Genomic DNA, 17,306 nt, shown 5'->3' with positions numbered 1-17,306 from the left:
TTTCAGTATTGTGTAGCTTAGGAATCTAGAAACAAATTGAGGAATGTATGATCTCAATGTGGTGTGAGTGAAGCAATAAAAGGAAAACCAGACACTTGACATTTGGCATGTATGTATGTATGTATGTATGCATGTATGTATGTATGTATGTATGTATGTATGTATGTATGTATGTATGTATGTACATATATCTTGCCTTGTAAATGATTGCTGCTTTAGAAAAAAGTCAAAGTAACCTCAAGCAAACTCAGACCCTATTACATACATATCAGTCACTAATCAGGCAGGTCATCTTGACTCACAAAGTTTCAGTTTACATGTTAATCCAGTAGATGGCGCACCAGGACATTATAAACTGCCATCACTGTCTTTGTAAAATTAGTTCTGCTGAGTAATAACAAACATGCAGGTGAGCAATGCCAGGAAAGCACTTTACGGGGGAGTTAGGGTTGGGAGGGTTAGTGTTAGGCTGCAGTAAAGGGTTAAGTATCTGGTATCAGCAGGGGCGCCGACAGGTCAGCCAGGCCCCGGTAAAATGGAGGGGGTGTGGGGGCCTCCAGGAAGGGGCGTGGCTACATCCCATGGAAATTTATGCAATGTGAGGGATCATCATTGCATGCAGAGGGAGAGAGGACAGGCTGCCGCTGCCGCTGTCTCTCTCCCCAGCTCAGAACATGGCACTAAGCAGCTTGTGCTGAGCTGGGGAGAGAGGCTGTGCTGCGGCGGCAGTCTGTCATCTCTCTGTCCGGCTCCCTGCAATGGGGGAGGGGGGAGAGGGACCCAGGCCCAGTAAGAAAATTACCCCCCCCCCCCCTCTCAACGCCACTGGGTATCAGGCAGGGAGAATTAGGGGGCTAGGAGAGAGTAAGTATACTACTTTAATATTCAAGATGTTGCTGTCAGTTTCTGACTGCCCGCATGCCGGCCGTGAGTCACTTGTACGTATTTCGTGCCTATGGTAGCCAATCAGATTATATCTATTATTTATCCAGCACTTTCTATAAAACGAGGTAGCTCAGTGGTTCCCAAACATTTTCGAATCACGGAGCAGTATAGAATATCAGACATTTTTTTGTGGCACCCCTAGGCCTAAATTTTCTTATTGAGCATTTAAAAAAAAAAAATATTACATTAAATAAAGTGTTTATACGTCATCATTATGTGGCGAGGGACAGGATTTTTTTTCTGTTTGGCCACATATTGTATGACCGGAAGCAGCAAGCACTGGTTTTGCCTGTTACACCGACCATAAATAATTTAAATTGGTCCTGGTCCCAGGGCACCCCTGCAAATGCTCTGCGGCACCCCAGGGTGGCACGATACACAGTTTGGAAACTGCTAAGTTAGCTAATCAGTTGATCTTGCCAATTTCTCGGATGGTGTAATGGTTAGCAGCATCACTGCCTCACAGCACTGAGGTCATGGGTTCCATTCCCACCATGGCTCTAACTGTGCAGAGTTTGTATATTCTCCCAGTACTTGTGTGGGTTTCCTCCGGGTACTCCGGTTTCCTCCCACAATCCAACAATTTAAATATACTGGTAGGCTAATTGGCTCCCAACAAAATTAACCCTGAATGTCTGTGTGCGCATGTACATGTGGTAGGGAATATAGATTGTAAGCTCTACTGGGGCAGGGACTGATGTGAATGTTCAACTATTCTCTGTAAAGTGCTGCGGAATATGTGTGCGCTATATAAGAAACTGCTAATAAATAAATACATTTCTCCACGTTTTCCCATTAGAAGAATTTTCGCATAATTGTTCTTAAAAATGGTACTTGTGGAGTATCACGGCTTCCATCGTATGGCATCGTATGCCATATGTAGTGACATACGATGGCATACGATGCGATGCGATGTTTTACCAATTTTTGCGCATTTTTGCTCAAAAATCGTATGCCATCGCATGGCATCGTATGCCATATGTAGTGGCATACGATGTCATACAATGCGATACAATGTTTTACCGATTTTTGAGCATTTTAGCTCAAAAATCGTATGCGATCGCATCGGATGCCATACGATGGCATCCGATGCGATGGCACCCGATTTTGCACTGAAATGCATCAGAATGCATTGAAATGTGTATTAAAGTAGTGAAATGCCCCCAAATGCCATTTTTCATAGTGCACCACCCCCACTATCAACGTCAACCCGAAGCGTGGCGAGCGCAGCGGTACGCGTCCTACGACCTTTTCATACCCCCACTATCCACGTCGGCGTGGAGTTGAGAATAGAATAGTGTGGCGAGCGCGAAGCGTGGCGAGCGGACACGGATACCTGTGAAGCCCGCGAGGGGACGCGTATAGCTGTGAAGGTATCCGCGTGCGCTCGCCACGCTTTGGGCTCGGTGGTTCGCTGCGCTCGCCACACTATTCTATTCTCAACTCCACGCCGACGTGGATAGTGGGGGTATGAAAAGGTCGTAGGACGCCACGCTTCGGGTTGACGTTGATAGTGGGGGTGATGCACTATGAAAAATGGCTTTTGGGGGCATTTCACAAGTTTAATACACATTTCAATGCATTCTGATGCATTTCAATGCAAAATCGGGTGCCATCGCATCGCATCCGATGCGATCGCATACGATTTTTGAGCTAAAATGCTCAAAAATCGGTAAAACATCGCATCGCATCGTATGCCATCGTATGCCACTACATATGGCATACTATGCCAAGCGATGGCATACGATTTTTGAGCAAAAATGGTCAAAAATCGGTAAAACATCGCATCGTATGCCACATGCGATGCGATGCGATTTTTAGCATACGATCTGCATACGATGCAGGTCGTGGGAGCCGTGATACTCCACAAGTACCTTAAAAATTTTAAATAAAAGAAAAGAAATCCAAGTGTTTCTGTAAGAAATGATCTCCAGGCCCCCTGCTAGCGGTGGGGTATGATCCAGCTGGCCCTGGCTGCAGTGTATAAAATGCTGCTAGTTGGCTGATTTATTTCAGCGCAGAAGTCTCTTGCTCTTTGCCAGCAATTTATTATCAGAAGCAGTGAAAGGGGGTGAGGCAGAAATTAGGGTGTATCGTGTACGTGATTGGCCCCTGGAATGTACTGTAATGTATCTCCGGTGACTCACAGTAACCGCTTGTGAATCCTCGTGATTATCACAAGATTTAGGGCTGGGACCGCCCGAGTGCAGGAGGGGGGGCAGGGAGGTTTGTCAGTCTCTGTGTCTCATCTACCGAATGTCATATGTTTTATAATGACCTTTCCTGGCTCTGTCCACTACTCCTCACAGCCCCTTGTCTTTACTTGCCCATTATACCCCCATTATCACCATGAACACTTCCTGTAGCTCAACCACAATCCTCCCCCTCCACCCATGTCATCTTCATTTAATTATACGCACAAATGAATAGAACGGAACACAAGAAACATGTGACAGCGTTTTATTTAGTTCTCAATGGAACAGACACAGAGGGCTCACGCGCCTCAATATTCAGAGAGGAACCAAAATAAATATGAGCCGCAAAGTTGGCCATAGCTGGCATAGGAAACAAGCCGATGGTTGGTGACAGGACACTATTTACCCAGAATGCACTATATATAGAGATGCCCTAAACCTTTGTCACTCAAACTTAACCATTCTTATTTGTCTATTTTTTAAAGGTAATTGTTCTGGGAACTAAAAATGCGCCATCTGAAGCAACCACTGGTAAATTCGGAGGTTGTGTTCTCATGATGTTGTTTAGACTCACAAAATGGCTGCTTCGACTGGGTATAGGTTGTGTGTGTTTGTTCAAAATGGCTGCTCTGGCTCGGTATAGGTCATGTGTGCTACCACAAAATGGCTGCTTCCACTGGGTATAGGCTCTGTGTGTTCCCACAGATGATTCTCTGTACTTACCACTAGTACACGGGAGTCTTTCTGCTCATGCGTTGAGTGACTTCTATAGGGTAACCCCTACTGCATCCAAGCTCTAAGATTTACCTCATTCCAGAGCTTGGTACATATCACAAACAACAGCGAAATCTTCCGAAACAGCCATTTTGTACGTTTTGGCTGCAGTTTTAGCATCGCCGCATCCTGCCCCATATGTCCAGCAAGAGCTGTCCTTTGCGTTAATGTTATGTGTTAGTGTACATGCCATTATTAAGAATGTGGTAGCCGGAGAATGACGGTGAAGTTGGGCCGTGAATGTTAAAACATCCCAACTTTTAGAAGATGCTTAATAAATAAGAAGTAGATGTGAAATAGAATTCCCATCTTAGTAAATTTCCCTCCCAAAATAAGGGATTATCAGCAGACTCTGCATGTGTGTGAAAGCTGGCGATTCCCTCAGCAGCGGTGCCCAGGTGGAGGGGCCCTAGTGCTGCATTTACCGCATTTTCACTTGTTGCCCATAGCAACATCCCATCTGAAATGGAACTCCCATCGTACCCTGACCCTATGACCAATCCACCCCTGCATTTATGTTTTCTGCGTAGGTTAAATATGGTCTGATTTTGCATGCAGCCCACAGACAGCTACATTTTTACACTGACATTTACATTTCAGTTTGAACACACCCCACCCAAATCTAATCTATCTGCACTCGTCCCATCTGCCCCACCTAACATATTTAAACAGCTAATACTTTACAATTGTTTTATTTTCTTTATCCTGTCTCTTTTCCACTGATCCGCCGTCCCTTAGTCTCGCAGTTGGCCGTCTCTTCTCACTGCTTCATGTGTGGTCTCGTCCCCTGACTGCATTCCTCTGTCCATCCTCCGTCTGTTCCCGTTGCGATTCTTCCCTCTCTTTCCGCCACACTGACACCTCACCACCAACATCATTTTATGTGTGATATCTCGCCCACGGTGGGCACACTTAAATGGCAAATGCCGGGTCTCGCTCATTGAAGGGAAGCAGAGGCGCCCGTCTGAGCAGTGGCCACAGAATCTGGGAAGCTGGGGGTATTCTGTCAGACAGCCTCGGTAACGGAGGTGCAGGGGCTGGGTCCAGCGGATGACACGGCTGCAGACACTGGAAGACTTCACGACCTGCCGGGACGAAGCATAGGAGTTGTAGTGCCATATATAGCTGGGAAAGCAACATTGGTCCTTTGTATTTGTGCATTCTTACCGTGTAGTTGGCGTGGGTATATTGCCCCTTGCAGGGTCTGATCATGCACAGTCTCCTCTCAAACATAGGGGTGCAACTTTCTTTCTTATAAGTAATGCGCACTGAATTCCCAAATCCACACGATCGTGAGCACGGGGTCCAATCAGTGTCTGTTTTACAAAGGGGCGAGTCTGACGCTGGCACAGGGTCCTCCTCTGTATCTGCGGAACATAATGATACCATTGCTGTCCTTCTGTCTGTATTTCTACTGCAAACCCGTTACCTCACACTGGCCATTACTGCACTCCCAGCATCACTGTACCCTCAGTGTACATACTGCATTCCTAGCACCCACAGCCAATCACACTGCATTCCATGCACCCACAGTACACACAAATCACTACACTGCACTGCACTACTAGCACACACAGCCAATCACTGCACACGCAGTGTACACACACTGCATTCCCAGTACACAGCCGATCACTACACACGCAGTGTACACTCATCCCCATCACTACTAGCACACACAGCCAATCACTGCACCCACAGTGTACACACACTGCATTCCCAGTACACAGCCAATCACTGCACCCACAGTACACACATCACTACACGCACTGCACTACTAGCACACACAGCCAATCACTGCAACTGCAGTGTACACACCCTTCCCCATCACTACTATCACACAGCCAATCACTGCATTCACAGTGTACACACCTCCTCATCACTACACTGCACTACTAGCACACACAGCCAATCACTGCACCCGCAGTGTACACACACTGCATTCCCAGTACACAGCCAATCACTGCACCCACAGTGTACACACCTCCCCATCACACTACACTGCACTACTAGCACACACAGCCAATCACTGCACCCGCAGTGTACACACACTGCATTCCCAGTACACAGCCAATCACTGCAACCACAGTGTACACACCTCCCCATCACTACACTGCACTAATAGCACACAGACATAGCCAATCACTGCACCTGCAGTGTACACACCCTTCCCCATCACTACACTGCACTATCAGCACATACAGCCAATCACTGCACCCACAGTGTACACACCTCCCCATCACTACACTGCACCGCACTACTAGCACACACAGCCAATCACTGCACCCGCAGTGTACACACCTCCCCATCACTACACTGCACTACTAGCACGTACAGCCAAATATGGTTCCCCATTCACATCTCTACTACTGCAGCTGTCTGGTTACCTGAGTCAGGGGCTTCTCTGCTGGTCCTGATTTTAGCCCCTGCACCGGGAGCCACCTCCAGAGCTGTGATGTTACTATCCCCAGCCAGGCGCATCTTCCATCCCTGATCCCAGCTGGACATGTCGCTGCATCTCCGCTGCTTGCAGCACTCACCTGGAACTGAAAATAGGGCAGTCACAAAAACAGGGGTGTAACCAGATCTTGTGGGCCCCATAGCAGAATATTGAAGGGGCCCCTGTCCCAGTGATTCTTGAGAGAGGCCTCTCCACAGCAGTTATTAATGGTATGCCACATAACAGTGCCCTAGTTAATATTCGGCTACATGCACCTCTCACACCAGGCCGGGCAATGGATGAGACCTGATCGCTTAGCAGGCACATCCGTGACATAGGTATGCAACTGTATAACCTGGGTCCAGGCCCCCTAAGCCTCTGGGCCCTGTAGAAATAGCACCACTTGCACCCTCTATTGTTACACCCATGCCCGAAATCCACACTGACTCTGACATTGACACTGACTCTGACTCTGACACTGACTCTGACTCTGACTCTGATACTGACACTGACTCTGCCACTGATACTGACACTGACACTGACATGCGGACAAACACAAAAAAAGTTAAAAACTCACGTGAATCTTTTGACTGTCAACCTTCGCCTTGCCGACCTAATGCTTGTGTTGACATTCCGACCCGGTCGACCTTAGCCTTGTTGTCCTATTGCAAGTGTTAGCCTAAGCCCAGACGACCTCCAGTGGTTGACTCAATGTATGTCGACCGTCTTAGGGTTGAGTGACCGTATCCCATCACAATTACAAATGGGGCCCGATTCTGGTTCACTAGCAAAAGTAAACTCCTTCTTTAATGGACAAAATCATGCTGCACTGCAGGTGGGGCAGATGTAACAGATGTGCATAGAGAATTTGATTTGGGTGAGTCATTTTGTTTCTGTGCAGGGTAAATACCGGCTGCTTTATTTCTACACTGTAATATAGATCTCACTTTGAAGTGCAAACCCCACCCAAATCTAACTCTCTCTCTCTGCACATGTTACATCCACCCCACCTGCAGGGCAGCATGGTTTTGTCCATTAAAGAAGGAGTTTACTTTTGCGAGTGAACCAGAATCAGGCCCATGGTGTACTCTACGTCAATCTGGTACTAAAACATTCGGCTGCCATTACATTTACCCAATTTACCCGGGTAATTCTGTATATAGTGAATGGTCTTACCTGTTACTTCTTTGCAGTGGGGGAGAAGGGGCTCCTGGGATTCGGGGCACAGAGGCACACAGTCTATATTCCCAATATCACATTTACAGTAACGGTCACATCCGATTCGGAACCCTTGTCCGTGTTGAATCTCGCTGCCATTATGGAAGCAGGATCGGTGTTCCTGGAGGACTATGGGAGAAGAAAATATATTGTCATATAAATAAAGCAGATCACAGGTGGTGCTAATCAGCCCAACCCTGATCAAACTTGTACCGGATCCTCCACATTACCGTCATGTGGAAGTATGATGTCCTTGCTACACTTTCTATATACAATTATTAACCTCCATCCAGCCTAATGTAGCCACAGGCTGTAGCAACTGCAATGAGCCCTCCTGTACTAAGGTCGCCCTACACTTTAACATTCCCTGCAGCAGAATTCTGGGGCTGGGTTCCATGAGCAGTAGCTGTAGTTGTTTAAAAAATAAAATAAACAGCAATAAAACGACAAACCCTTGCACACTCCTTGCTGTCTCATCTCGGGGTCCCCTTGATAGTCACAGGTCAGGTTTTTGGTGGGGTCACACGGCCTGAGACCATCACACTGGGCACCAAGGTCTTGTATACAGACTCTGCACCCACATCCACAAGTGTCAAGCACCTTGGGCATTCCAGGAGGGCACAGAGAGTTGTCAGGGCATTGGCAAATCTGTGGACATCCCTAAAGGAGAGACACAAAAACCCATATTAGAGAACACGGCGGGGTGCTTGGGAGTGGTAACACACAGTACACAGACAAGTACCAGACACACGTCTTACCAGTCTCTCTCCTACTGCACATGTCACCAATATTACCATAAAGCTGAGTCCTGTGTATGTTTCCATCTCTGGGAATTACAGCAGCTGTCACAATGTATTTTCAGCAATACGTACCCAATATATATAAGGTGGGAAAGCATCATCGCATTGGCCAATGAGGTACTTGCATTATGACACACAGAACATTAGATCTGAGGATGTCTGCTCTCTGAGATAGCGGTCACAGCGGGAGGAAAGTGGTTATGTTGGGATGTTATTTTAGGAAATGTTGGGGAACTATTGTGTTTGTGTCCCAGTGACCGTTCTGATGACTAAGGATGGTCTGACAGCTGGGTGCAAAGGTCCAAAGGGGTCTATGTACCAATCCTTGGAGAAAGATAAAATGGACAGAGATAAAATCGGTTGGCACTTTATCTCTCTCAAAGAGATAAACCTATAAAAAAACAAACCCTGCAGTAACTTTTTCTAGCCTATAGAGGGCAGTGTGATTTGTGGAAGATACACCAAAAAACACGGTGAAGGCAGACATTTTTGGGATGTGAACCAATATTCATGAGACTCGTGACCTTAATAATAACAGCGCCTCATGAATATCAGCCAAGCCATGTATCAGTCTCTGGTGTATAGTAACTGAATAGGCGTCAGTCTGAGGAATACTGGTTTACAACATGGCTGCTTGCATCCTGCATACAGTAGGTCACTTAAAACTGGTGATCTACGGCTTTCTCTATAATTAGAAGCAATGCAGTTATACAAGGCGCCTCATTTTGGAAGGGGAAAGCCAGGTGTAAACCATTCTAAATTCGGTTATTGGCAATGTTGACCTTCAGTGGCCGAATCAGTGACCCATACCCCATTGTTTGTAGATACTGTACATAAAAGTGATTTTCTCTACGTCATCTGCTTTTATACATGCGGATGTTCCATGTACAGTAAGTGGACATTTATCACTTCTTTGTACGTCTTCCCCGGGATAAGCTAGGCGGAGGGGAAGACTGGTAATGATGGCATTGGAGTCACCTATAGTACATGCACAGACAAGCTAGTGCGTTCACCCCTCAAACTTCCAGTCAAACTGCTGAGAACGTAAAGACTGTGAAGCCACAGAACTTGGGCATTCTAAAGGCCCCCACGCACTGGGGCGATTCACATGAAATTTGGGCTCTTTTTATGCCATTGGAGGAATCAATCACATGATAATTGTCTAAATCGCATGTGAATGACAGCAGGTCCGATGAAATGCGTGGTTCTGTGGACTCAGAGTCAGAAGTGATCTGACTCTGGCATTCCAAACGGACTCACTGGCAGTGGGTGAGTCTCACCTAATTTATTTGAATATTACCTTAAGAGAAGCTTAAGCGGCAAGCTGGGGAAATTCAGGCCAGCGTGCAGAGCAGAACACAGCAGGCACAGGTCAGAGGGATAACCCATGAGCACAGCAGGTGCAGGAACTGAGATAGTACCGAAGTGCAGAAAGCAGTGCATGTTACCAGAATGTACCGATGAGCAGAGCACAGCAGGTGCAGGTTACCAGAATGTACCGATGAGCAGAGCACAGCAGGTGCAGGTTACCAGAATGTACCGATGAGCAGAGCACAGCAGGTGCAGGTTACCAGAATGTACCGATGAGCAGAGCACAGCAGGTGCAGGTTACCAGGATGTACCTATGAGCAGAGCACAGCAGGTGCAGGTTACCAGAATGTACCGATGAGCAGAGCACAGCAGGTGCAGGTTACCAGGATGTACCTATGAGCAGAGCACAGCAGGTGCAGGTTACCAGGATGTACCGATGAGCAGAGCACAACAGGTGCAGGTTACCAGAATGTACCGATGAGCAGAGCACAGCAGGTGCATGTTACCAGAATGTACCGATGAGCAGAGCACAACAGGTGCAGGTTACCAGAATGTACCGATGAGCAGAGCACAGCAGGTGCAGGTTACCAGAATGTACCGATGAGCAGAGCACAGCAGGTGCAGGTTACCAGAATGTACCGATGAGCAGAGCACAGCAGGTGCAGGTTACCAGGATGTACCTATGAGCAGAGCACAGCAGGTGCAGGTTACCAGAATGTACCGATGAGCAGAGCACAACAGGTGCAGGTTACCAGGATGAGCAGAACACAACAGGTGCAGGTTACCGGGATTGAACTAGAGAGTGGAGTGCAATACATGTCACCAGGATGTACCGATGAGCAGAACACAGCAGGTGCAGGTTACCGGGATTGAATTGGACGATGGAGTGCAATGCATGTTACCAGGATGTACCGATGAGCAGAACACAGCAGGTGCAGGTTACCAGGATTGAAGGATAATGCAGACAGCAGTGCAGGTACCGGAAGAAGCCTGGAGAAGAGACTGTCAGGGGCACTTTGGGGGCAGGGATTCACGTCATCAAGCCTGACCCCAAATACCATGATTCGCGGCTCTATAAGGAGGGGTGGGGCTATAATGACAAGGTTTGCGTCATTTTAGCCCCTCCCTGAGGAGACACAAATCACTGTATTTGACGGCGGAGTGGGGGAGACGGCTCATCACGGCCACAACATGCCAGCCGGGCCGGTGAGAGAGAGGGAGCTGCAGTAATCAGTGTGGAGGGTGAGCGGTTGCATTAACCCATAAGTCCCCAGCACTTTTCCCATCCCCTGACTACTGTGCAAAAAAAAGGGTGCCCCCTACACCAGGGGTGGCCGGACTTTTACAACCCGGGATCTACTTTTTGTACATTTACATACCGGGGATCTACCGGCATTTCACCCTGTGTAAAATATACGATATATGTATATTATGCAATATGTTATTTACACCTTATGCAACACGGAATTAGAGAAACCTCACATGACAGTATGCCACACATGACACAGGGAATGTGCCCGAAATTCACATTCTGACACAGGGATTGGGCACGATATTCACGTCTGGATACTGGGAATGAGGCCGAAAATCACATTCTGACACAGGGAATGTGCCCAAAATTCACATTCTGACACAGGAAATGGGCACGAAATTGACATTCTGACACATGGAATGAGGCCGAAAATCACACTCTGACACGGGGAATGAGCCCGAAATTCACATTCTGACACGGGGAATGCGCCCGAAATTCACATTCTGACACGGGGAATGAGCCCGAAATTCACATTCTGACACGGGGAATGCGCCCAAAATTCACATTCTGACACGGGGAATGCGCCCGAAATTCACATTCTGACACGGGGAATGCGCCCGAAATTCACATTCTGACACGGGGAATGAGCCCGAAATTCACATTCTGACACGGGGAATGAGCCCGAAATTCACATTCTGACACGGGGAATGAGCCCGAAATTCACATTCTGACACGGGGAATGCGCCCGAAATTCACATTCTGACACGGGGAATGAGCCCGAAATTCACATTCTGACACGGGGAATGCGCCCGAAATTCACATTCTGACACGGGGAATGAGCCCGAAATTCACATTTTGACACAGGAATTTTACACGATATTCATGAGCTGACACAGGGAATGAGCCCGAAATTCACATTCTGACACAGGGACTGTGCCTGAAATTCACATGCTGACACAGGGAATGTGCCCAAAATTCACATTCTGGGGGGTATTCAATGTGTCGCAGTTATTTCCGACGTGGGAAATAGCGGCGGCTCCCTATTCAATGCTGTCTTTAGCGACAGCATTGAAGCTGGATCACGGCAGAACGGGCCCGACTTCAGAAGCTGGCGGGCCCGTTCCCGGCCGCAAATCGACAATCCACGGCCGTTTTCGCAGCCACGCCCCCTTTGCGCCGATCGGCAGGCGGGACATTGAATCCCGCCTGTGGTTCAGCTGTCAGGCTGACCGCACACGGGCCAGGATCACGGCTGTCGGCAGGGATCGACAGCCGTGATCCTAGATTAAATACCCCCCTCTGACACAGGAAATGGGCACGAAATTCACATTCTGACACATGGAATGAGGCCGAAAATCACATTCTGACACAGGGAATGGGCACGAAAATTCACATGCTGACACAGGGAATGGGCACGAAAATTCACATGCTGACACGGGGAATGTGCCCGAAATTCACATTCTGACACGGGGAATGAGCCCGAAATTCACATTCTGACACGGGGAATGAGCCCGAAATTCACATTCTGACACAAGGAATGCGCCCAAAATTCACACTCTGACAGGGAATGAGGCCGAAAATCACATTCTGACACAGGGAATGAGGCCGAAAATCACATACTGACACAGGGAATGAGGCCGAAAATCACATACTGACACAGGGAATGAGGCCGAAAATCACATTGTTACACAGGGAATGAGCCGCAATTCACATCCTGACACAGGGAATGTGCCCAAAATTCAGTGTGCTACACAGAATGATGCAAACTGCACATTGCGCCACACGGAATTAGCTAAAATTTACATTGTGCCACACATTATGATGCAAACTCCAAATTTTACACTGAATGATGCAAAATTAGTTGATGCGGTGGGAGGGGGGCTCTCTTTACAAATGTAAGTTCATCCAAGTTGCTGCCTGGAGTTTTGTGCCCCTAAAATATATATATAATTATTTTTTTTCAGGGGCACAAAACTCCAGGCAGCAACTGGGATGAACTTACATTTGTAAAGAGAGCTCCTCCCCCTCCCACAGCATAACAACACATAAAAACAAAACCCTTTGGAAAAACTTATTATCCCACATGCACAGTGCACTTAGCTACCTGCCGCCGCTGAGCCTCCCTGCTGTCACTCACTGTGCGCTCAGACTTCTGTCCCGCCGCAGCTGAGCCTCCAGTCTCGGCTGCTACATAACGCTCCCAGTCCTGTCCTGCCGCCACTGAGCCTCCCTGCTCCCTGTCCTGCCACAGCGGGATGAACATACATGCTGCTGAAGTCAGCTCCAACATTTGCTTCACTCTTCCAGTGCGCGGGTGACGTCACATGTGCACCCGCGCACTGCATGACTGGGAACGCTGAAGCCTCTGTTCTGCCAGAGGCTTCAGCAGCTATGTGCTGCTGGTAATTTGATCGTGATCTACCCGCGGGACCTCCGCGATCGACGGGTAGATCGCGATCGACCTTTTGGCCACCCCTGCCCTACACCATCCCCCCTTCCAGAAGCAACCTAGCCATTAACCCCACGTTGGACAGGGGAATAGCAACCCCGGGGAAAATCACGCTGATCAGCCTACCCTTAACTAGAGATGTGCGGCGGCACTTTTTCGGGTTTTGGATCTGGATCTCCCTTCGTGTTTTGGATCTGGATTGGTTTTGGCAAAACCACCCTTGCGGGTTTTGGTTTTGGTTTTGGATCTGGATTTATTTGGAAAAATGCTAAAAATTGCTAAAATAATAGTTTTCAGGCCTGTTTTTGCCCCTAAAGTGTTATTAAGCTCAATAACATTAGTTTCCACTCATTTCTAGTCAATTTTGATCACCTCACAGCTCACAAAATAGTTTTCATTTACTGTAGTAGGGCCAAAAGGTTATCCTGAGGTAGCTGGATGTCTAGGCTAGGCGACAGCAGTGGGCATCACATACAGGTGGACCTTACACTTCCAACCTGGCACATGTTAGAAGCAGAGCAGCACTGCAGGGGCAGATAGGGTGGCAGTTAAAATTGTCCTTGTAGCTGCGCTCCTCTGTTAGAAGAACCTCCACACAAGTACCAAGAGCCCAATGTGGATTGATTTTGCAGTTTGGCATGTGCAGCCAAGGAACAGTGGGCGTTTGGTGCAGCATTGACTGTGTCTGCAAGTTAGTATCTGTTTGTATCAGTTTAATATCTAATAAGACCACTATCTGGCGTGAGGTCAAGTGGTTTCTGGATGCTGGGAACAGTTGCCTGCTTATCAAGCTTGAACAGACTGGATAGGCGTGCATTCCACCACTTCACCACTTGACGTGTGTTCCTCCCAAAGCCACGCGCTTGGTCTAGTACGCTGACCATCAGCAGCTGTTGGGCCTTCTTCTTCCCAACCATCCATCCATCAATCCATCCATCATATCCCAATGATATGACCAATTCATGTGTGTTCCTCCCAAAGCCAGGCACTCGGTCTAGGAATGGATAAGACCATGGATGTGCCTGAGGACATTTTTTCATCCATTATGGATGAGGTGGAGAGCGAATCACCCATCTCCCCACCATTCATCCATCAGATGCCCAAAAAGTCTTTCTTGCTCCGAAGAGCCAAAAAAGACGCAAAAAGACGAGGAAGGAAATGATTGGCTGTGGCCCCCCCACCCAATAAATATATATATAATAATTAGAGGAATGGCGAAGACCACGGATGTCTCTGAGGACATATTGTCATCCATAATGGATGATGATGGAGAATGAATCACCCATCTCCCCACCATTCATCCATCAGATGGCCAAATATTTACTCTTGCTCCGAAGAGTCAAAAGACACCAAAAGACGAGGTAGAAAAAGATTGGCTGGGGCCCTCCCACCCAGCCCGACATCCGGGACATCCCATCCAATAAATATATATGATAATTAGAGGAATGGCGAAGACCACGGATGTCTCTGCTCCAAAGAGCCAAAAGGCACCAAAAGACGAGGTAGGGCCCTACCACCCAGCCTGACATTTACATGTCCGATTGTACAAAACAGAAAGAAAAATGACCAAGCCATAGTACAGAAATGCAACAGAAAAATCTACCAAATGATCAGTCTCCCAGGAAAAGGATCTGCAATGGAACCTCTGCAGAGAGTACAACTTACTCCACGCCCAAAAAGCAAAAGGTGATGAAGTCTTCAGAAAAGTCTTCCGAAAAGAAAAGTGAGGAAACCAGGGTGAAACGTTGATTAAGTGCAAAATCACCAACTGCTTTCCAACGCATCGACCAAAGTCCTGTAAAAAAGAGTCCTGCAAAAAATTCTGTGCAAGAGTCCTACGAAAGACTCACCACAAAAGGAAAGCAAAGCGCTTGTCAATTCAAGTCAAAAAAATAAAAGGCGAGAATATGTAAAAGATATATTTAGTATCTGTTTGTATCACTTTAAAATCTAATAAGACCCCTATCTGACCTGATTTTCTGATTAGTGATTAATTAATTATCAATTGCTATAATAAACTGATCGGTGAACTCTGGGAACATTTCCAGTCGCCTCTTCATTTATCACCTAATTGGTGGAGGGGAGGGGGGTAGTTGGTGGCAGATGAACAAATTCCTCCACCTCTCTAGGACCCCAGGTTTGGAGATCTAGTCCACCCTAGACTGTGGTGTTTGTGAGGTCAATGAGTCTGCGACATCTGTCACCCAATTTACCGCTAAGGTTAATTTGTTTGGTATGGCTGGCTAGAGCGAAAAAAAGATGAAAAAAGAAGAAGAAAAACATTTGCTGGGGCCCTCCGACCCAGCCATCCATCCGGGACATCCCATCCAAAAAGAAGTACGATAATAATAGTTAGGGTGAGTTCATGGATGTCCTCGATGACATCATTGAATCTATAATAGATGAGGTGGCGAGATAAATCCCCCATCTCCCCACCATTCATCCATCAAAGATTTTAAAATTAATGACGCTCCAAAGAGCCCACAAAACGACGCAGAAAGAGGTGCAAGATGACATTGTCCTTGGGCCCTCCCACCCACCCTTATGTTGAATACAGGACATGCACAGTTTAACAAACCAATCATTTCAGCGACAGGGACTGCAGCGGGAGGGACTGTCAACTGTGGCTGAAATGATTGGTTTGTTTGGGCCCCCCACGAAAAATAAAAGGCAATGGGCATTGCACAAACTGGATTTACAAGAGGTCATCCTCAGCGTCAGATTCCTCAGCCTCATCCTCTTCTTGACACACAATTAATTAGTCGTCGCTGGAATCAACCAATACAGGAGGACTGTGTGCAGTAGGAGGACGTAAGTGTTGGCGAAGGAGGTCCAGTTCGTGGAATTTGAAATTCATTTTTATGAAGAGCATCTTCTCCATGTTTTGTGGAAGTAACCTCCTACGCCGATCGCTAACAAGGTTCCCAGCTGCGCTGAAGACTCTCTCAGAATAGACACTGGAGGGTGGACAACTTAAATAAAGCAAAGCCAGTTTGTGCAAAGGATGCCACATTGCCTTTTTTTCCTGCCAGTAATGGAATGGACAGTCTGACATACCTATATTGATGCTATCAGCAAAGTAGTCATCCACCATTCTTTCAATGGTGATAGCATCATAGTCTGTGGCAGTCGACGTGTCCATGGTGCTAGGAAGCTCCTTCAGTCCGGACCAGATGTCAAATAGATTTCCGGACTGAATAGCAGTCGGTCTTTTAGGAAAATTTTTCCTCGAAAATTTTTCCTCGCAACCCCTGTGGTAGAAATTGAAGGAGAAGTTGTGCGCCTGCCACGTTCCGCTTCAGCTGACAATTTTTGGACCAAGAGGTCTTTGCACCTCTGCAGATTTGTTCCCATTGGTAACAAAGACACGATGTAAGACTTAAACCTAGGATCCAGCATTGTCCCCAAAATGTAAAGATCTGATTGTAAGACATCCGCGACCCTTGGATCGTTGCAAAGGGAACTAATGGCGTGATCCACTAGCCCAACATATCTAGCAGAATCAGTGTACTTCAACTCCTTCAATTTCTCCAACTGCTTCTGCAAAAGACCTATCAAGGGAATGACCTGGCTCAAGCTGGCAGTGTCAGAACTAACTTCGCGTGTAGCAGCCTCAAAGGGCTGCAGGATCTTGCACACCACGGAAATTATTCTCCACTGAGCTTGGCTCAGGTGCATTCCCGTTCCTCTCCCTATGTCATAGGTCGAGGTGTAGCTTTGGATGGCCTTTTGCTGCTCCTCCATCCGCTGAAGCATATAGAGGGTGGAATTCCACCTCGTGACCACCTCTTGCTTCAGCTGATGGCAGGGCAAATTTAGCTTTTCTTGCAAGTCTTGCAATCTCCTGCACGCACTTGCAGAATGGCGAAAATGTCCACAAATTTTCCGAACAACGGACAACATCTCTTGAACACCCCTGTCCTTT

The 17,306-nt window shown here is 47.4% G+C and overlaps 2 protein-coding genes across 2 annotated transcripts in view; one reads left to right on the top strand and one right to left on the bottom strand.

The window, feature by feature from the left end:
• The window catches only part of DDAH2 (DDAH family member 2, ADMA-independent), an 83,351-nt gene that overhangs the window by 24,423 nt on the left and 41,622 nt on the right, over window positions 1–17,306 (top strand). The gene's annotated exons all lie outside the window — the stretch shown is intronic.
• Window positions 3,390–8,414, bottom strand: LOC146036196 (CCN family member 5-like). Its single transcript, XM_083160050.1, has 6 exons — window positions 8,328–8,414; window positions 8,022–8,229; window positions 7,528–7,698; window positions 6,299–6,457; window positions 5,082–5,281; window positions 3,390–4,999 (listed from the first exon to the last, which is right to left on the bottom strand). The coding sequence occupies exons 1-6, from the start codon at window positions 8,391–8,393 to the stop codon at window positions 4,649–4,651; spliced, it is 1,155 nt and encodes a 384-aa protein (XP_083016176.1). The 5' UTR covers window positions 8,394–8,414; the 3' UTR covers window positions 3,390–4,648.

This window comes from Crinia signifera, chromosome 9, assembly GCF_055691185.1.
Source record: "Crinia signifera chromosome 9, ASM5569118v1, whole genome shotgun sequence".
NCBI classification, from domain to species: Eukaryota; Metazoa; Chordata; class Amphibia; order Anura; family Myobatrachidae; genus Crinia; species Crinia signifera.
The sequence above is the reverse complement of the archived record's forward strand: the minus strand, read 5'-3'. Positions and strand labels throughout refer to the sequence as shown.